A 21,730-nucleotide genomic window follows, 5' to 3' on the forward strand; every position below is an offset into this window, starting at 1 on the left:
AGCCTCCCCGAACAGGCGCCGGAATGTGGCGACTAGGGGCTTTTCACAGTAACTTCATTTGAAGCCTACTTGTGACAATAAGCGATTTTCATAAGCGACTTTCAATTATCAGCCAAAGACTCATTGTTGCACAGGGACCTGCTTCACCATTTGTGGGGTTGCAAGTCATACCGGACATCAAATCATGAGTGAACATTGCACGTCTGATCTTATGACTACGAAATGGTCATTGGTGAAGCGGCTGAAAATGGTTGAGTCCAGGACATTACCACGAGGAACTCTTGGCGTCATATCTTGGGACTGAAATGATTGACCGCCAACAACACTAACCATTTTCCTTCGTGCCAGGTGTGACTCCAACCGGTGGGGAGTTTTCCTTAATTCCCGTTCACTTTCATTTTGCCGGGGTTCCTTGATAGCGCACTCGGTAAAATGTTAAGGGCAGTCACTCTCACCTCACTGCTGAAATTCAGCTCTTTTTTTTCCAAGGCCTGTAATGAGGTCAGGAGTTCAGTCGCCCTGACATAACCCAAACTGAGCCTCAGTGAGCAGTAATGCGGCACGGTTAGCACTGCTGCCTCATAGCGCCAGATACCAGGGTTCAATGCCGAACTTGGGTGACTGTGTGGAGTTTGCACATTCGCCCCATGCCTGCGTGGGTTTCCTCCGGGTGCTCCGGTTTCCTCCCAAAGTCCAAGAATGTGCAGGTTCGGTGGATTAGCCACGCTAAATTGGTCCTAGGTGAGGTTACAGGGATAGGGTGGAAGATTGGGTCTAGGTAGGGTGCTCTTTCAGAGGGTCGGTGCAGACTCGATGGGCCGAAAAGCCTCCATCTCCACTGTTGGGATTCTATGAGTAAGTGCCGCGTGATAGCACTCTTGACAACCTTTTCAATCACTTTGCTGATAATCGAAAGTAGACTGATTGAGACAGTAATTGGCCAGGTTGGAGCTCCGCAGGGTAGTGTCCTAGACCCAATCATCTTTAGCTGCATCACCAATGACCGTCCCTTCCATCATAAGGTCAGAAGTGGAGATGTTCGTTGATGACTGCCCAGTGTTCAGCACTATTCGCGACTCCTCAGATAATGGACAGTCCCTGTCCAAATGCAGCAAGACCTGGACAATATCCAGGCTCGGGGCTGACAAGTGGCAAGTTACATTCGCACCGCAATGACCATCTCCTACAAGAGACAGCCTAACCAGCACCCCTTGACATTCAATGGCATTACCATTGCTGAATCCCCCACAACCAACATCCTGGGGGTTACCATTGATCAGAAACTGAACTGGACTAGCCATATTAATACTGTGGCTACCTGGGCAGGTCAAAGGCTAGAATCCTATGGCAAGTAACGCACCTCCTGACCGCCCCCCCCAAAGCCTGTCCACCATCTACAAGGCACAAGTCAGGAGTGCGATGGAATACTCTCCACTTGCCTGGATGAGTTCAGTTCCAACAACACTCAAGAAGCTCAACACCATCCAGGACAAAGCAGCCCCGCTTGATTGCTCCGCCTTCCACAAACATTCACTCCCTCCACCACCGATGAACAGTGGCAGCCAACCATCTAGAACAGGCATTGTCAAACTCGGGGGCACGGGTGGGTCGCGGGCGGGTGTCGGGAGGGTCGCGGAGCCGTCCGTCGCGGCGCTCCCGATCGCGCAAATCTGTGCACAACAGCCGCAGCAGCCGGCTGTTAACGCCGGCGGCAAGCGGCCTTCAAAATGGCCGCGAACATGTAAACAAAATGCGGCCGCACCGCGCATGCGGGCCAGATCATCGGCGCGCATGCGCCTTTTTGCGCATACGTATCAATGATGGGGCACGTATGCGCAGTGCAGACGCTTTTTTTTTTAACGGTCGCAGTTTTTTGTTTTAAAGTTCGGGGGGGTTTTATTCATTTTATTCATTTATATTCTTCATTTAATTTTTATTTTTTTCATGCATTTTATTCATTTCATTTATTTTTTTGCAAGTTCGGGGGGTTTTTATTTGATAAAATTTTACAGGAAAAAAATGCAGAACTTTGGACAGATGGAGACTCCATCCTTTCCGACCTTGATCCAACAGGTTCCATTGGAGTAGCGAGTACGAGGGCCAAAGGGACCCCAAACCATTTCCTCCATTTTTGTCAGCAGCAAACAAGGTAAGAGAAAATGGTGGGTCGCGCAGGTCGGCCGTCGTGGGTCCCAAAGGTTGGCCGGTTGGTAAAAATGGTTCGCCGGAAAAAAAGTTTGAAGAGCACTGATCTAGAAGGATAAGAGCAGCAGGTTCCTGGGAAACCCACCCACCTGGAGGTCCCCCTCCAGGTCACTCACCTTCCTAACTTGGAAATATATCGCTGCTCCTTCACTGTCGCTGGGGCAAAATCCTGGAACAGCAACTGAAGCCCAGGCTGATGGCCGCCAATGTGGGAAGGGCAGGAGGCGCAAATTGGAGGGAACACAGAGATGCCAGGGGGTCGGAGGGCTGCTGCAAATTACTAAGAGTACCAGGGCCACGGGGGGACTTGAACAAAAAGACAACAATTTGAAAGTCACAGAAGAAATTCCATTCCCGCTGCCCCCAGAACTCTGCTTGAGCAGTGTTATTCCCGAGCGTGGCCAAAGGTCGCGGGTGGTGGTGGTGGTGGTGGTGGTGGTGGGGGGGGGGGGGTGGAGAGAGAAAATAGTTGTTTTGCCAATGTTCCGCAGTATTGGACCTTTGACATTGGAGCTTGGAGAACCTTAGTGACACATTAAATCAAACAAGTGAGCAAAGATTATGGTCAGGATGGAAAATGTATCAGGTTCAACGTCCAAGGATCTTGTGCGTAAACACTCATGTAGAAAAGAAGAGTGGTGCCTAAGGCTACGGAATCAGTAACCTGTAGCCAGCAATAGTTGCCGGTCCGCGAACATATTGCAGGAAGAGGTGTAGACATGGCTGGTGGGTCAAAGAACCATCTAGGGGGTGGAGTTGAGCTGCACCTAATTTCCCAGGTTTGCATCCCAGTCTTCCTGGACATAGCTGACTCCAGCCTGAGTCACTTTTAATGGTCTCGGGACAGTGAAAAAGGGGGTTCCAAATCAAGATCACAAAATAGTGACTCTGCTTCTCGCCCACTTGGGCCAGAAGGTGACCCCTGACCTCCAGCTGCACGGGACGCACGCATGACATAAGAGAGGCTTTTGCATTGATATAGCATCTTTCTTCAGTACAGGACATCCCAGAGTGCTTTACGGCCACTTTCGAATTGAGTCCATTCTAATGTAGGAAACGCAGCTGCCGGTCTGTGCATAGCAAGATCCCACGGATAGCAATATGACAATGACCAGATATTTGTTTGTTTTTTTAGTACAACTGATTGGGAGATAATCATGGGCCAGAACTCCAGGGCTAACCCCTCTGTTCTTCTTCAAAATAGTGCCATGGGATCTCCGAGAGGGTAGACTGGGCCTCGGCTGTGGATCTCATCCAAAAGCCTATCAATGCTGCATTCCTCTAGCACCGCACTGGGGGGCAACAAAGATTTCTGTGCACAGGTTCTGGAGTGGGACTTGAACTCACAAACTTCTCACTTAAAGGCAAGGTGATGACGGAGTCGTGGCTAGCACCTGACGCTGGCTGACAGCAGGATCGAGTTCGGTTCAAATTTCGCATTTTGACTCACACACGGATAAAAAAATTACTTGCTCGGCTATGGGACTAATCAGATAGTTCTTCCAAAGAGCTATGATGGACTGCATGGCTTCTCATTGTGGCTTACAATTCTGTGATTGACTGAGCCAAGGTACTGGAGGTCATGGGGATACAGCACTTGGGGGGAATACTGGGGTGCAGATCCAGTATTGAGGCCTCCGACCCTGTGGAGTATGATGTTGCACTGTCGCCCAACCCCATCACCACCTCTCCCTACCCCATCACCACCACCACCACCGCACACACACCTGCCAATCCCTCTGCAAGACTTGGTAAAAGAAAAACAGGTTTATCCTTCATAGTACATAGCTGTCTGGAGACTACCCGAGGACCAGTGTGTGTGTGTGCGTGTGTGACTTGAAGATACATGAAAATACGTGGAGTGCCTGGTTTGAAGCACAATTTCCAGAGTTTCTCAGTCGTCAATGATTCCCGCAGAGATCTCTCTCTCTTCATGGCAACGTGGGCTTCAAAACTGCTCAAGGCGGCAGCGACTGGCCAACACCTCGTAACATCTTCCAGAAATGCCTCAATGCAGCTCAGGTGCAGGCAAGCACAGCATTCCACCAGCAGCAATATGGTGCTGGGCTGAGGGAGGAATGTTGGCCAGGACGCTGGAGGAACTCTCCGCTTTCGACAGATTGTGAGCGGAGACCTTTAACATTCATCGTCAGATGATGGGGCCTGAGTTTTAATTGTTTTTTTAATTTAGAGCACCCAATTATTATTTTTTTCCCAATTAAGGGGCAATTCAGCGTGGCCAATCCACCTAGCCTGCACATTTTTTCGGTTGTGGGGGCGAAACCCACGCAGACAGGGGGAGAATGCGCAAACTCCACACGGACAGTGACCCAGGGCCGGGATTCAAACCTGGGACCTCGGCGCCGCAGACCCAGTGCTAACCATTGCGCCAAATACCGCCCCGGGGCCTCAGTTTAATAAACTGAAACTGAAGAAAACGCGTTGAGATTTAAACGGAAGGATAAGATTGTTAAATGAGAGATACCGGGAGCCAATATAGGAGAGTAAATGAGGTGCTGAATGAGTGGGACAGGATGCAGGCAGAGAGTTTTGGATGAACTAATATTTGCAGAAGGCGAGAGGCAGACAAGAGAGCATTGGAATAGTCAAAAGTGTAACAATGGCACGGAAGGGTTTCAGCAGTAGAAAAGCTGAGGCAGGGAAGGAGATCGGCAATAATCCAGGTAGAAGTAGGCAGCCCCCACGACGGAGAGGGTTTGCGGTGGGAAGCTGGGGTCAGGGTTGACTGGGACACTGAGGTAGTGAACATTCTGCTTGATCCCGAGACATTGCATTGGGTGGCCAATGAAACCAGCTCTGAGGGAACAGAGCTTGTGGCATGGATACAAGGCAGTGGCTTTGCTCTTCATCATAGTTAGCTGGGGTGGCGGACTGGCAACATTTCCAGGAATTATTAGCCACTGACACAGATGAAAGTTTGGTTTAGACCACTAAGATGCAGGAACAGTCAGCTGGAGGAAACGACAGCTCAAAAACAACAACTACTTGCATTTATATAGCATCTTCAATGTGGTGAAACATCCCAAGGCGCTGAAGAAACGTTATCAGACACCAAACCAACGTTGGTGGTATGAGACCAGTGATCTGAGCTCGGTCGAAGGTCGGCATCATGAGCCATCCTGGAGGTGTAGGAGGGAGTTTAGGGAGAGGATTCCAGGGCATCGGGGCCCAGAACAGCAGAAGGCACAGCGCCAATAGTGAAATGATGAAAGTCCGGAGGACGGACAAGAGGCCAGGTTTTCGAGGAAGGTTAGAGATCCCGGAGGGGCTCGGGAGGCAGGTGAGGTCAGGGAGGGGGCAAGACAATGAAACAGGACGGGAATTTTAAATTCGAGGGTGTTGCCGGAGCAGGATCCAAATGAGATCGGCACACACCGGGGGCGGGGGGGTGATGTGTGAATGGGACTTGGTGCTATGGGGCAGCAGAGGGTTAGGTGAAATCAAACACACCCTCATGAGGTGAGTGTGACCCTGACCAATTGTGCTCCACACAAAGCCCCTCATTAAATTGTTCTAAAAAGTGCAAAATGTTCACATAACACACATTACCTCTGAAAGGGATCTTGCTCAACTCTTGCACGTTGCTCTCCAGTTGCTGATAGTCCACTTGGCCCTTCTGGTTAAAGGGGGTAACTATGGGGGGGTAAATACCCCTCAGGTCCAGCCTCCTCCCTGAGATACTTCTGCCCTGTTTGAACCCCCTCCACCCCAGACATTTCCAGCTTAAAACTCTCCTCAGAAACATTTCCTCGACCAGGAGTAAACCTTCTTCTTCCTCCAACTCTGCACACAATTTAACCACTGCCCTGGAACACAGAGCCCTTTTACAAACCACGCCCACTGACAATCTTTTTGTCTGGGAATGCCTGTTGTGATTTCAGAGGAGGCGCCTGAAGTGATTTTCCCCAACTGCTAAAGTTTTTCCTACAGGTTAAAAAGGTTTTCAAATGCCTGGCGAGGGGGTTTGGGTGTTCTGCGGAGAGGGGGCGGGAGGGGAGGGGGCTGGCAAATGTCCAACCTCCAGACAGGCTCAATTCATAGCTAACCATCTGTGACCTAAATGCAGAGTGAGCAGCGTTTCTGATTACTGCAGCCAGGGAAACAGGCCCAGACTTGTTTTCAATAAACTCTACTCATTACTGCCACTCTTAACCCCGATTCTAATCCCTAAACACAAACCTAAACCCTAAAGACAATCCAAATCAATCCCCCCTTCCCACAACCTCTAACCTCAACCCCTTCCCCGCAACCTCTAAACCCTGACCCCCCTCACCTCGACCCCCTCCCCACAACCTTTAACCTCGACCACTTCCCCACAACCTCTAACCCCGACCCCCTCCCCACAACCTCTAAACCCTGACCCCCCCTCACAACCTCTAACCTCGACCCCTTCCCCACAACCTCTAACCCCGACCCCCTCCCCACAACCTTTAACCCAGACCCCCCCTCACAACCTCTAACCCCTCCCCACAATCTCTAACCTGTGACCCCGACCCCTTCGCCGCAGCCTCAAACCCTCACCCCCCTCGCAACCTCTAACCCCAACCCCTTCCCCACAACCTCTAACCCCAACCCCTTCCCCACAACCTCTAACCCCGACCCCCTCCCCACAACCTCTAAACCCTGACCCCCCCTCACAACCTCTAACCTCGACCCCTTCCCCACAACCTCTAACCCCAACCCCCTCCCCACAACCTCTAAACCCTGACCCCCTCCCCACAACTCTAACCTCTGACCCCCACAGCCTCTAACCGCGACCCCCTCCCCACAACCTCTGAACCCTGACCCCCTTCCCACAACCACTAACCTCTGACCCCCTCCCCACAACCTCTAAACCCTGACCCCCTCTCCACAACCGCTAACCTCTGACCCCCACCCCACAACCTCAAAACCCTGACCCCTCCCCACAACCGCTAACCTCTGACCCCCTCCCCACAAACACTAACCTCTGACCCCGACCCCTTCCCCACAGCTTCTAACCTCTGATCCCCTCCCCACAACCTCTAAACTCTGACCCCGACCCCCTCCCCACAACTTCTGAACCCTGACCCCTTCCCCACAACCACTAACCTCTGACCCCCTCCCCACAACCTCTAAACCCTGACCCCCTCTCCACAACATCTAAGCTCTGACCCCCACCCCACAACCTCGAAACCCTGACCCCTCCCCACAACCGCTAACCTCTGACCCCCTCCCCACAAACTCTAACCTCTGACCCCCACCCCCTCTCCACAGCCTCTAACCTCTGACCCCCTCCCCACAGCCTCTGTTCCCAACAACCTCTAAACCCTGACCCCCTCCCCACAACATCTAAACCCTGACCCCCTCCCCACAACCCCCAACCTCTAACTCCTCCCCACAACCTCTAAATCCTGCCCCCCTGCCCCAACCTCTAACCTCTAACCCCGACCCACTCCTACAGCCTCTAACCTCTAACCCCTCCCCTCAGTCTCTAAAACATGACACCCCTCCCTACAACCTCTAACCCTGACACCCTCCCCACAGCCTCTAAACCCCGACCCCTCCCCACAGGTTCTAAACCCTGACCCCCACCCCACAGCCTCTAAACCCTGATCCCCTCCCCACAACCTCTAACCCCTGACCCCCTCCCCACAATCTCAAACCACAAACCCTGACCCCTGTCACTTTCAGCATCACCAGACTGAGCCACACACTCCATCTCCCTCCCTGCATCTGAACCAGACCATTTGCAACCTTGGTATCATATTAGCTCCCAAGATATGACGCAGGTACACACCGTAACTAAGACCACCCTTCCATCTTTGTTTTCCTTTATTCTTTAAGGCATGTGTGTGTGTGTATCGCTGATAATTAAAGCCAGAATCTGTTTCCCATCCCTCACTGCCCTCGAACCAAGTGACTCACTGGACCATTTCGAGGGGCAGTTAGGAGTCAGCCACATTGCTGTGGGTCTGGAGTCACGTGTAGGCCAGACCGGGTAAGGATGGCAGATTTCCTTCCCTAACGGGGCATTAGTGAACCAGCTGGGTTTTTAACAATAATCTATGATAGTTGTCATGGTCACCATGACAGAGACTAGCTTCGTATTTCAGATTTATTGACACAATTACACTTTCGCCAGCTGGCTTGGTGGGATTGGCACCCATGTCCCCAGAGAATCAGTCTGGGCTGTGGGAACACAAGTCCAGTGTGACATTAGCACCATCTCCCCGTTTCTGTAATATCGCCTGGGCCTATATGTGGCTCAGCCCACCTTCCAAACCCCCACTCACATTCCTGGCTGGAAATATATCACCGTTCCTTCACTGTCGCTGGGTCAAAATCCTGGAACTCCCTCCCTAACAGCACTGTGGGTGTACAGGGACTGCAGCAGTTCAAGAAGGAGGCTCACCACCACATCCTCAAGGACAATTCGAGGCATACAAAATGATCAGGGGGTTGGATAGGGTGGACAGTGAGAGCCTTCTCCCGGGAATGGAAATGGCTGGCACGAGGGGACATAGCTTTAAACTGAGGGGTAATAGATATAGGACAGAGGTCAGAGGTAGGTTCTTTACGCAAAGAGTAGTGAGGCCGTGGAATGCCCTACCTGCTACAGTAGTGAACTCGCCAACATTGAGGGCATTTAAAAGTTTATTGGATAAACATATGGATGATAATGGCATAGTGTAGGTTAGATGGCTTTTGTTTCGGTGCAACATCGTGGGCCGAAGGGCCTGTACTGCGCTGTATTGTTCTATGTTCTATGTTCTAATTGGGGATGGGCAACAATTGGTGGTCTAGCCAGCGAAGCCACATCCTGTAGAAATGAATTTTTACAAAGGAACCCTTGTCCATGACTTATTACTGATAAACCAAACTTTTCCAGCTGCTGTCTTTAATTTATCAGACACTTTGACCAGTTTGTTAGCAAATATTTTATCCAGGTGCTTTAACTTATAAGATAAACAAAGGACAAAAACAGATTCGCCTTTAACCCAATTTTATTCACAAATCTCTCACTTACACAAAATATGACCCCTGTGTGTTACCAGTACTTTGCGAAGGAGGCTAGCCGGGCTATGATCACTTAATGTGGATATCACCTCTGGGCTCAGAGCTCAGGGTCCCTGCTTCTTGTGATAGTTGTGCCTGGGGGAACTCCCAGGTCATCGCTGAAGATCTGCTCCAATGTTCCTTCTTTTATACCGGTTCTGCTAGCATGGAGTCGGAGGTATATGCCCACACCTGGTCGGAGTTCTATTGTCCCATCCAGACTCAAGCTCATTAATGGGAATAAACAGGATACTCCTGTTCAGCCAGGGCAATTCAATCAAGATCCATTGTCTTCTGATACACTCTTCTCTGACCAGCTATTAGCCCATTATGGAGTCTGATGGCCTCTTTGTTTGTCTGTCGTTCATCCTGTTGCAAAGTTCATCACCTCTGTCTGGAGATCAGTTACACATTCGTAGCATGGTCCTCATCCTTTTGTGTAAACGTGATGCCTACTGTGAGGTACTCACAAAGTCCATACGGTGATAATGAGTTTCTGTGTTGACTTGAGTGCTCTTGCAGACGCCCAGTATCGATTCCAGCCAGGGCCTCAATTGGCGATTTCTGTTTCTGGCCGACGTATTTTTCTCCCTTTTCAGTCTGTTTCCAGTACCGCACAACACGCTCCTTACTCCCATCAATTCCCATTCAACCATCACCCCTGGCCTCACTGACCGATGTTGCTTCCCAGTTCAGCAACGTGTGGATGTTAGAAATCGCCTCCTTGTTTTCAAATCCCTCCCCGTGTCCTCTCTCCTCCCTATCCCTGCATCTCGTTCAGCTTCACAACCCTCTGAGATCTCTGCGCTCCTCTAATTCTGGCCTCTTGAGCATTTCAGATTTTAATTGTTCCACTATTGGTGGTCTCAGCTGCTCAGGTTCTAAGCTGTGGAATTTCTCCCTGAACCTCTCTCGCCACCTTCCTCCTTTGAGACACTCCTTATAACCCATCTAGGGTTGAGCAGGTCACGGGACACTAATGAAACCTTAAGTTGGTCACGGGACACTTATGAGACTGGGGGACAATGGGGAATATGCACTCCCCCACTGAGGAGGAGTCGGGGAGGCATCCTGTCTAAAATTGGAAGGCCATGAACCGTGAGCTGGCTCCTGTAGTAGGGTAACTACTCTATACTCTTGTTCTGCTTCATTAAATCTGTTTCCTTTTGATTCAACCTGTTTGGCTCGATGTGGACACCTTTCTGGACCTTATAAGACGACCTCTTTGACCAAGTTTCTCAGTACACTCCTGTGAAATGCCTCAGGGTGTTTAATAGGTCAAAGGTACAGTGTAAATACAATTTGTTATTGTTGTCAAAAGTCTCTTAACAACCCAACTATTTGGGGCAGCACGGTGGCGCAGTGGGTTAGCACAGCTGTCTCACGGCGCCGAGGACCCGGGTTCGATCCTGGCCCCGTGATTGTCTGTGTGGAGTTTGCACATTCTCCCCGTGTTTGCGTGGGTCTCACCCCCACAACCCAAAGATGTGCAGGGTAGGTGGATTGGCCACGCTAAATTGCCCCTTAATTGGAAAAAATTAATTGGGTACGCTAAATTTAAGAAAAAACAACCATTTGACCTTGTCTCCCATCTTCCCCATAAATCTTTGGCTTCCATTTTTACCCTTTGTAAAACCAACCAGAATGACTTTGACTTTATGTGATACTGGGGCAAACCACACTTTAGGAAGGCTGCCCAGGCCTTGGATTGGGCTGAGTGACTTCAGAAACATGGATCGATTGGAGAATCTCGGATTGTTCTCTTTAAAGCAGCGACGGCTATAATGTTAATCTTTTTTATTGTCACAAGTGGGCCTACATTAACCGTGTAATGAAGTTACTGTGTAAGGCCCCTAGTCACCACATTCTGGCACCTGTTCAGGTGCACTGAGGGAGAATTCAGAATGTCCAATTCACCTAACAGCACGTCGTTTGGGACTTGTGGGAGGAAATCGGAGCTCCCGGAGGAAACCCACGCAGACACGGGGAGAACGTGCAGACTCCGCACAGACAGTGACCCAAGGCGGGAATCGAACCTGGGACCCTGGTGTTGTAAAGCAACAGTGCTAACCACTGTGCTTTAAGGGGAGATTTACCGAATCACAGAATGAAATGAAAATGAAAATCGCTTATTGTCACAAGTAGGCTTCAAATGAAGTTACTGTGAAAAGCCCCTAGTCGCCACATTCCGGCGCCTGGTACGGGAATTGAACCGTGCTGCTGGCCTGCCTTGGTCTGCTTTAAAAACCAGTGATTTAGCCCTGTGCTAAGCCAGCCCCTCAAATGGTTACAGCGCAGAAGGCCATTCAACCGATCGTATCCGTGTCGGCTCCCTGTAGGAGAAATTCAGCTAATCCCACTCCCTCGCCCTTTCCCTGCAGCCCTGCAAATCTCTCCTTTTCAAATGTTTGATCCAATTCCCTTTTGAAGGCCACAATGGCATACGCATGCGCCATCTCCAGGTCAGATCCTAACAACTCACTTGTGTAAAAAGATATTTTTTTAATGTTTCCTTTGGTTCTTTTGCCTATTTCCTAAATCCATGTCCTTTAATTTTAATCGAGGTATTGAAAATTATGAGGGGCTTTGATAAAGTCAACACAGAATCTACCTCAATTGGCAGGAGTATCAGTAAGCAGAAAACGTAGATTTAAGATAATTGGTAAAAGTGCCTGAGGCGATGAGGGCGAATGTTTTTCATGCAACAAGTTGTTATGATCTTAAGTGAAAGTGCGATGGAAGCAGATTCAGTAGTAACTTTCAAAAAGGAATTGGATAAATCAGTTGTTTTATTCATTCATGTGATGTGGTTGTCACTGGCGAGGCCAGCATTTATTGCCCTTAAGCTGCGTGGCTTGCTCGACCATTACAGAGAGCATTTCAGAGTCCACCACGTCGCTGTGGGTCTGGAGTCACATGTAGGCCAGACCGGGTAAGGACGGCAGATTTCCTTCCCTGCTAAACCAGATGGGTCTTTACGGGGATAGGGTGGAGGTGTGGGCTTGGGTGGGGTGCTCTTTCCAAGGACCAGTGCAGACTCGATGGGCCGAATGGCCTCCTTCTGCACTGTAAATTCTATGACAATCGACAAATGGTTTCATGGTCATCATTACATTTTTAATTGCAGATTTTTATTGAATTCAAATTTCACCATCTGCCGTTGGCGGATTTGAATCCAGATTCCCAGATCACTATCCTATCCGGATTACTAATTTAGTGAAAACGCTCCGACACCACTGTCATGATATTCAGGTAAACATCATAGCGCATACATACTGATGGACAGATCAACGGACCAATCAACACACACACAACACCACAGCCAATCACAGGCAAGAGCATACACAGTACAAAACAGGGAACACAACACTTCCTGGCGATTCCAGCAGGAGACAGCTCAGGGCACAGAGCTCATAGCAAGCCACTCAGACATCCACCATGTGCTGAGTGCCACTACAAGATAGTATTAGGAATAGGTGCACAGATTCTAGGGTTATGATCGAACCTCAGTAACCAGTTTACCACTGTAAATAAATGTTAGCAATAAAACTGAGTTGTACCATTCGCAACCGTGTTGGTTCGTCTGTGTCGCAGAGTACCCAACACATCAACCACTGCCTCCCCTCAGGAAGAGGCACTTGCAGGGCGATCGGGAAAGAGCAAATGGAGTGGTACTTAGTTCAATTGTTTTTACAAAGAACCACTATGTTTTTATGATTCAACGCTTGAGGAATGCCACATTAAGATGGGCTGTTCTCAAGACATGGTGGGCCCTGTGCCGTTGGTCGGGTTGCCAAATCTCTTTGGGTGCATTCCTGGAGCCTCCATTTTGTGACCTCCCACATCAAAGTGTCCCTCCCCCACACTCCCACCAATAGTCTACCCTCAAGGCTCACTGCCTTCCCACAACCAATTAGAAAGCAAGCAGACTCTTGGTTATCCAATTGAACGAACGAACCGGGACAAGCCAATCAGACAGCTTTTTCTTCCCCCATCTCAAAGAAAATGAGAACAAAGGATTTTGTTAATGGCCCCTCTGATGTTTTTCTCCAAGGGTGTCATCTCATGGCTGCGTTCTGCCTGGGGACGAACCTCCAATTCCTGAAGAGACCAGGACAATCTTGTGGAGGGTAACACCAGCTGGTGGAGCAGGGAAGAGGAGAGAGGTCCTTTTGAGATGTAAAGACAAATAACTATTCTTCAGATTTCTTTGATTAACTTCAGGAATCCGCAAGTTAGTTATACAAAACTTCCCCAGGAGAGTAAATAGTAGACTCCATGGTAATCTAAGTTGTTACCTATTCTGGGAACCAAATGAGTTTGATGGGCTGAGTGGTCATTTCTCATTCAATGTGTTTCTATTTGATCTGTTATCCCTATTCATCTCTTGAATAAATCCATGGGGCAAAAGTCCCGAATTTAGTGTGGAAAAAATACTGACCAAAAAACATATAGATTTTTAATGCAGAAAGCAATAAATCATATTTACTTAACTGGGCACATTTTACAAGTACCAGCATTATTTTTACACAGAGGGTAGTGGGTGCCTGGAACTCGCTACCGGAGGAGGTGGTGGAAGCAGGGACTATAGTGACATATAAGGGGCATCTTGACAAATACATGAATAGGATGGGAATAGTGGGATACGGACCCAGGAATTGTAGAAGATTGTAGTTTAGTCGGGCAGCATGGTCGGCACCGGCTTGGAGGGCCGAAGGGCCTGTTCCGTGCTGTACTTTTCTTTGTTCTTTGTTCATTGAAAATATAGCTCCAAGCAGCTCAATGTATATTTATTAGGAGGAGACCACTCAGCCCCTCGAGCCTGTTCTGCCATTCATTTGGTAGATCTACTTCTCAGCTCTAGTTGTTCATTTAGGTTCAATATTCCTTACCCAACTAAACTCCATTAAACCCAGAAAAAAGCAAAATACTGCGGATGCTGGAATCTGAAACAAGAATAGAGGATTCAGGAAACATTCAGCAGGTCTGGCAGCATCTGTGGCCCCGGGTCACTGTCCCTGTGGAGTTTGCACATTCTCCCCGTGTTTGCGTGGGTCTCGCCCCCACAACCCAAAGATGTGCAGGTTAGGTGGATTGGCAACGCTAAATTGCCCCTTAATTGGAAAAAAATTATTGGGTGCTCGAAATTTATTGAAAGAAAATACTTCACCAAAATGATATATTGGGAGGGGCAGCACGGCGGCGCAGCGGTTAGCACTGCTGCCTCACGGCGCTGAGGACCCGGGTTCGATCCCGGCTCTGGGTAACTGTCCGTGTGGAGTTTGCACATTCTCCCCGTGTCTGCGTGGGTTTCGCCCCCACAACCCAAAGATGTGCAGGGTAGGTGGATTGGCCACGCTAAATTGCCCCTTAATTGGAGAAAAAAAGAATTGGGTACTCTAAATTTAAAAAAAACAAAATTGGGGTTTAAAGTGTTAAGTTGTGAGGACACTTTGCAACAACCTGACTTGTATTCACTTGAGATTCAAAGTGTAATCATCTTGAGGTGATTTGATAAGAGTATTTGCGGAAGAGAGAACCTCTTCTGATTGTGGAGCCAAAACAAGAGGCCGCAATCTTATAATTTAGAGCGAGGCGTTTAGGGGTGAAATTCGGAAGCACTTTTTCACACAGTGGGTAAGGTGAAAATCAGGAACACACTGCCCCCCTAAAATGCTGAGGGTGCTGCCAACCAATTGAAATGTTCAGGCTTGGCTTTGACTGAAGATCAGAAAATGCTGGAAAAGCTCAGCGGTCCTGAGGGCCAGCACCTGTAGGGAGAGAAACGGAGTTGACATTTCAAGTCCGTTTTTCCCTTCACAGGAAGAGTTCTGACAAAGAGCCAAATGGACTGAAAACATTGGCCGGGATTCTCCAAAATCGCGGCTAAGTGTTGACGCCGGCGTAAACACCGGAGTGTTTCAAGCCGCGTCAACGGGCATATTGGCCCAGCGATTCAGCGGCCCTCAGGGGGACAGCACGGCACCGGAGTGCTCCACGTAGCTCCAGCGCCAATACGCGGCCCTACACTGTCGCCGCAGGTCCGCGCAAGCGCGTGGTGGCCGGAAGGAGCTAGGCCCGCTCCAGATCATGGGCGCCCGCCGATCCGTAGCTCCCGATCGCGGGTCTGGACCTCGTGGAGGACCCCCAGAGTCTGATCCCCCCGCCCTCCCACTAGGACGGCCACCGCGGGTGGTACCAGGTTGGAACCACACTGGCGGAACGCGGCGGGAATTCGGCCGGTCGACCGTGGAGAATCGCTGCGGGGGCCGCGTCGACAGCGCGGGCGCGACTGGCGCCGATTCTCCGGCCGCCGGAGAATCGTGTCCCAGCATCGGAGTGGCGTGGCGGGAATTTTCCGCCAGCGATTCTCCGACCCGGTGCGTGCTGGGAGAATCCCGGCCATTAACTTTCTATCTCTCCTTAAAGATTCTGCCAGGCCCTTTTTTATTAAATAAATTTAGAGTACCCAATTCTTTTGTTTTCCAATTAAGGGGCAATTTAGCGAGGCCACTCCACCTACCCTCCACTTCTTTGGGTTGTGGGGGTGAGACCCACCCACGAGATCGAACCCGGGTTCTCAGCACCGTGAGGCAGCAGTGCGAACCACTGCGCCACCGTGCCACCCCCTTTGGTGAAGTAGCTTTTCATGGATCATTGCTTTCTGAGCTCTACTCATCAAAACAAACTCAGCGTTATATGTGTGTGATGTTCAGGTGACCTCCCCACCACAGGAGTATAGTTTTTTTGTTATTCTAAAAGGTATTAATTATGTTGAATTGGCTTTGCTTTATTAATGTATTCTCAACCTTCCACCTGACCCCCTTTGCAAAACCATCAACATCAGTCAGCAGAGACTAGACGTCAGGTCAACATGGCTTTGGACTGACTAAACTGCTTGCGAAGCGTTTCCTGCGGCCATTGGTAACAATAGAAGACAAAACATGACCCAAGTGTTGGCTCAACAGTTCCAAAATATTTCCAGTCTTCCCGATTTACCCTGCTTTCGAATGCTATAGTTAGCTGCTATTTTGAGTGGACAAGTGCGTCTTTGGTCTCAAGTTGCCACTGCTGTACCAGGTCAATTGCAGTCTTTCCCTGCTAAAATAAAAAGGAAACACAAGGTGTAGCCACCGACTTTACTCAGGCAAACACGGTAGTTCAATGTGTTCAGTCTGGCCTGGCAGACTTTGACCTTCAACCTTTCACACTCTGACCTCTAGGAAGGTGCGCCCTCTGGAGGTTTATGAGCCTTGCCTAAATCCACTAAAGGTCACCAGGAAATGTGAGAATGACAGGTTAACATCTCCAATCAGAGGTCTCACCTGCTCCATCTCATTGGCCCAGTTATGGTTGTGGTGATATGCATCACTGTAAATGCACAAGGGGTTAATGTAAATACACTGGGACTAAATAAACACTAGAGGGAGCACCAGAGACATCATGACACACAGACATTCAACCAATAGGTCAGTAAGATAGGACACGACCAATGGGCAGTCAAGACACCCAGAGGTGACACTACCACAAGGGGGCTACCCATATAAAAGGACAGGGCACACATGCTCTTTCTCTTTTCATAGGCGACACTCAGAGAGACAGGGGCAGATCAGGAAGCATCACACCCACCGCATGGCTTAGAGCAGACTGGTTAGTTAGATTGAGTTACTTTGGTGAGATTAGCAGGAGAGTCGAACCCAAGAAGGAGAATTGTTAACGGTTCAATAAATGTGTTAAACCTATCTCCAAGTCTGAACCTTCCTTTGTCAGAGTATACATCAAGGGAGCAGCTTATGCCACGCGAAAAAGCATAAAACAACAATGGTGAGGTAAGACCCTGGCAATGGTCAGAATTCATTACTTTAAAATATTTCTTGGGGTCTGGATGTTGCTGACAAGGCACTGGCCTTGGTTTTATGTCTATCCCTAATTACCCATGAGAAGGTGGTGCTGAGCTTCCTTCTTAAACCCATGCAGTCCATGAGGTGTGGGTACCTGCTATTAGGGAAGGGGGTTCTGGGATTTTAACCCAGCGACAGTGAAGGAACAGGAATATAGTTCCAAGTCAGGAATTCCTATGCATCTGCTGCCCTTATGAATGGAAGAAAATGTTTGGAAGGTGCTGTTGAAAGGAGCCTTGGTGAGTTGCTGCAGCGTATCTTGTAGATGGTGTACACACAGCTGCCACTGGTGTCAGTGGTGGAGGGAGTTGATGTTTATGGGAGTAGGTTGGATGACAATCAAGCAGGGCTGCTTTGTCCTTCCTACCCCATTGAGACAGTAAATGTCACGTCCATATGAAAATTACCCTGAGCCTGTAATTGCGAAGGGTTTAGGGATGAACAAGACTTACTGGTGGATGAAAAGGTATCAAATTTTTTTTTTTTGTTTATTCATTTTATGGGAATGTGTGCGCTGCCTAGACCGGCATGTTTATTGCCCATATCGAGTTGGCTTGGCGAAAGTGGTGGTGAGCTGCTTTCTTGAACCGCTGCAGTCCATGAGGTGTAGGTACATCCACAGTGCTGTCAGGGAGGGAGTTCCAGGATTTTGTCCCAGTGCCAGTGAAGGAACGGCGATATATTTCCAAGTCAGGGTGGTGAGTGACTTGGAGGGAAACCTCCAGGTGGTGGGGTTCCCAGGTATCTGCTGCTCTTGTCCTTCTAGATGGTAGTGGTTGTGGGTTTGGCAGGTGCTGTCTGAGGAGCCTTGGTGAGTTACTGCAGTGCATCTTGTAGACGGTACACATGGCTGCCACTGTGCATCGGTGGTGGAGGGAGTGAATGTTTGTGGAAGGAGGAGCAATCAAGCGGGGCTGCTTTGTCCTGGATGGTGTCGAGCTTCTTGAGTGTTGTTGGAGCTGCACTCATCCAGGCAAGTGGAGAGTGTTCCATCACACTCCTGACTTGTGCCTTGTAGGTGGTGGACAGGCTTTTGGGGTCAGGAGGCGAGTTACTCTCCGCGGGATTCCTAGCCTTTGACCTAATCTGGTAACCAGAGTATCAATGTGGCCGGGTCCAGTTCTGTTTCTGATCAATGGTAACCCCCAGGATGTTGAGTGTGGGAGATTCAGCGATGGTAATGCCGCTGAATGTCAAGGGGGTGATGGTTAGATCCTCTCTTGTAGGAGGTGGTCATAATAATAATAAACTTTATCAGTGTCACAGGTAGGCTTACATTAACACTGCAATGAAGTTACTGTGAAAATCCCCTAGTCTCGCCTGTCCCAGGGCCTGTTCGGGTGCACGGAGGGAGAATTCAGAATGTCCAATTCACCTAACAAGCACGTCTTTCAGGACTCGTGGGAGGACACCGGAGCAGCTGGGTGTTCTGTTTGGCACTCAGGTAGTCCTGTGTTGTAGCTTCACCAGGTTCTCACCTCATTTTTCTCATTTTATGTTGGGTGGTGCTCCTGGCACGCTCTCCTGCACTCTTCATTGAACCAGGGTTGATGCCCTGGCTGGGGGGTAATGGTAGAGTGGGGGATATGCCGGGCCATGAGGTTACAGATTGTGGTCGAGTACAATTCTGCTGCTGCTGACCCACAGCCCCCCAAGGATGCCCAGTCTTGAGTTGCTCGATCTGTGCGAAGTCTATGCCATTTAGCAAGGTGGCAGTGCCACACAAGACGATGGAGGGTATCCTCAATGTGAAAACAAGACTTTGTCTCCACAAGGACCGTGCGTTGATCACGCCTACTGACGCTGTCATGGACAGATGCACCTGCGGCAGGCAGGTTGGTGAGGGTGAGGTCAAGTGTGTTTTTCCCTCTTCTTGGCTCCCTCACCACCTGCCGCAGCAGGTGGGACACATTGGCAGCTTCTGCCTCTTCCCACCCATCTCCATGAAAGAAAGGCACAGGGTCCCATCTTGAACATCCATCCAGGCTCTCAGAGCAATGATCCCGACCTCTTTCCCTACCTCATAGAATCCACTCAGCTCAGCATCACCCCTTCCTGATAACTCCTTCCTAATTCTTGGTGATACCCCGATTACTTCAGACCTTGGAGTCTTCTCGACTTGAAAGATTCCATGGAAAATACTTACCGCATTTTTGGCCCTCAAATCAGCTCCCTGTAAAATGAGCAGCTTTGTTATCTTATACCGGTTGAGTCGGACAGCATCGTGCAATGCTGTGTCCCCCTCCTAGAGAAGAAAGAACCAAAGGCAATGAGTATCTGCTTTGTAACATTTCAGACTCCTTATTTCACCCCTCCTTAGTTCCCAATCCGTTCCTTCCACCTTTTCATTCTGCTATTGACTTTCTAACCCCATTCCCCAACCAGCAGAGAGTTTCCCCCCCCAGATTCCCATTGACTCCAGTTCCACTCGGGCTCCTTGATGCCACCTTCAACCAAATGCTGCCTTGGTGTCGAGGGCAGTCTCTCTCCCCTCACCTCTGGGTTCAGCTCCTTTGCCCAGGTTTGAACCAAGGCTGCAGTGAGGTCAGGAGATGAGTGGCCCTGGCGGAACCCAAACCGAGCGCCCGTGAGCAGGTTTCTGAAGACTGATGTTGCCAATTGGACCTGTTTCACTGCTGGACGTCGCATGGGATTTTCTTCGAGACCGGGGCTGCATTCACCGTTTTTGAGACTCAGTGCGGAGGATCTGTGGAGTTTTACGACAAGAAAATCGGCGGCATCCCCTCGCCGATTGCAGGATCGGCCAGTAGCCGCGCCGAGTAAATCTCCCGGCTCCCATGATAGAAACGGCTGGAGAACGGCTGGGTCCATGGCCGCGCAAGCGCACGGCGGTGACCTGCAGTGGTTCGTGCCATAAAACATGGAGCCAGCCGTGCGCAGACCCGACCTGCTAAATAGTGCCCCCCCCCCCCCCTGGCCACCCCCTGGCAATCCCCCATCAGTCAGCAGCACGGCTCCCATTCGACCGTGGCGGTCCTGGGCACAGCCGCAGCGGACATGCCGGGTTCCCGAGGGCCGAGACCACACATCATCCGCACGGTCAGGGACTCGGCCCATCGGGGCTGGAGAATCGGGGGAGGGCCTTCAGGTGACGCGCTAATGCTGTTCCGACGGCACGCGACGCGATGGCGCCGTTTCGGAGAGGGCGGAGGATGCAAATCCTGCGTCAAACAGGCGTCGCCCCCGGTTTTTGCGTCAGAAGGGATTCTCCGCCCAATCAGCGATTACGAAATCAGTGTGGGTGAACGGTGAACCCCTCCCATGATTCTTCCATTTTGCCTACAATTTCCCTCTGTGTTTTGTTCAATCCTGCAAAACGGTGGCACAGTTTCTGATTTCCAATTCCAAGGTTGGGCCTCAATGGGAACAGGAAACAACCTTTTCACTTTCCAGATGCTGTTAGGCCTGCCCTGGATTTCCTGGTTTTATTTTAATTGTGCCCTCAAAAGGGTCAATGAAACCGGGAGCAGCGCGGTCTCCATGGGACCGGGAGCAGCGAGGTCTCCATGGGACCGGGAGCAGCGAGGTCTCCATGGGACCGGGAGCAGCGAGGTCTCCATGGGACTGGGAGCAGCGAGGTCTCCATGGGACCGGGAGCAGCGAGGTCTCCATGGGACCGGGAGCAGCGAGGTCTCCATGGGACCGGGAGCAGCGAGGTCTCCATGGGACTGGGAGCAGCGAGGTCTCTATGGGACTGGGAGCAGCGAGGTCTCCATGGGACTGGGAGCAGCGCGGTCTCCATGGGACCGGGAGCAGCGCGGTCTCCATGGGACCGGGAGCAGCGCAGTCTCCATGGGACCGGGAGCAGCGAGGTCTCCATGGGACCGGGAGCAGCGAGGTCTCCATGGGACCGGGAGCAGCGCAGTCCCCATGGGACCGGGAGCACCGAGGTCTCCATGGGACCGGGAGCAGCGCAGTCTCCATGGGACCGGGAGCACCGAGGTCTCCATGGGACCGGGAGCAGAGCAGTCTCCATGGGACCGGGAGCAGCGAGGTCTCCCTGGGACCGGGAGCAGAGCAGTCTCCATGGGGCCGGGAGCAGCGAGGTCTCCATGGGGCCGGGAGCAGCGAGGTCTCCATGGGACCGGGAGCAGCGAGGTCTCCATGGGACCAGGAGCAGCGAGGTCTCCATGGGACCGGGAGCAGCGAGGTCTCCATGGGACCGGGAGCAGCGAGGTCTCCATGGGACCGGGAGCAGCTCGGTCTCCATGGGACTGGGAGCAGCGAGGTCTCCATGGGACCGGGAGCAGCGAGGTCTCCCTGGGACTGGGAGCAGCGAGGTCTCCATGGGACTGGGGGCAGAGCGGTCTCCATGGGACCGGGAGCAGCGAGGTCTCCATGGGACTGGGAGCAGAGCGGTCTCCCTGGGACTGGGAGCAGCGAGGTCTCCATGGGACCGAGAGCAGCGAGGTCTCCATGGGACCGGGAGCAGCGAGGTCTCCATGGGACCGGGAGCAGCGAGGTCTCCATGGGACTGGGAGCAGAGCGGTCTCCATGGGACCGGGAGCAGCGAGGTTTCCATGGGACTGGGAGCAGCGAGGTCTCCATGGGACTGGGAGCAGCGA

At 50.9% G+C, this 21,730-nt stretch overlaps 2 protein-coding genes across 5 annotated transcripts in view; both read right to left on the minus strand.

The window, feature by feature from the left end:
• The window catches only part of hoga1 (4-hydroxy-2-oxoglutarate aldolase 1), a 77,920-nt gene extending 71,741 nt beyond the window's left edge, over positions 1–6,179 (minus strand). Inside the window, exon 1 of one of the 3 annotated variants that reach the window (XM_072479650.1) lies at positions 5,776–6,175. In XM_072479650.1, the coding sequence (XP_072335751.1) occupies positions 5,776–5,971 (196 nt within the window). In that variant the 5' untranslated portion in view covers positions 5,972–6,175. Of the gene's footprint in view, positions 1–5,775 lie in introns of all 3 variants that reach the window. The other 2 variants (XM_072479647.1, XM_072479648.1) reach the window with 2 other exon arrangements.
• Positions 6,180–9,185: 3,006 nt separating this feature from the next.
• Positions 9,186–21,730, minus strand: part of ankrd2 (ankyrin repeat domain 2 (stretch responsive muscle)) — a 62,936-nt gene continuing 50,391 nt past the window's right edge. Inside the window, exons 8-9 of one of the 2 annotated variants that reach the window (XM_072479653.1) lie at positions 19,291–19,389; positions 9,186–16,341 (exon numbers count right to left, since the gene is read on the minus strand). In XM_072479653.1, the coding sequence (XP_072335754.1) occupies positions 16,270–16,341; positions 19,291–19,389 (171 nt within the window). In that variant the 3' untranslated portion in view covers positions 9,186–16,269. Of the gene's footprint in view, positions 16,345–19,290; positions 19,390–21,730 lie in introns of both variants that reach the window. The other variant, XM_072479652.1, reaches the window with a different exon arrangement.

Source organism: Scyliorhinus torazame, chromosome 16, assembly GCF_047496885.1.
Source record: "Scyliorhinus torazame isolate Kashiwa2021f chromosome 16, sScyTor2.1, whole genome shotgun sequence".
In the NCBI taxonomy this organism is placed as follows: domain Eukaryota; kingdom Metazoa; phylum Chordata; class Chondrichthyes; order Carcharhiniformes; family Scyliorhinidae; genus Scyliorhinus; species Scyliorhinus torazame.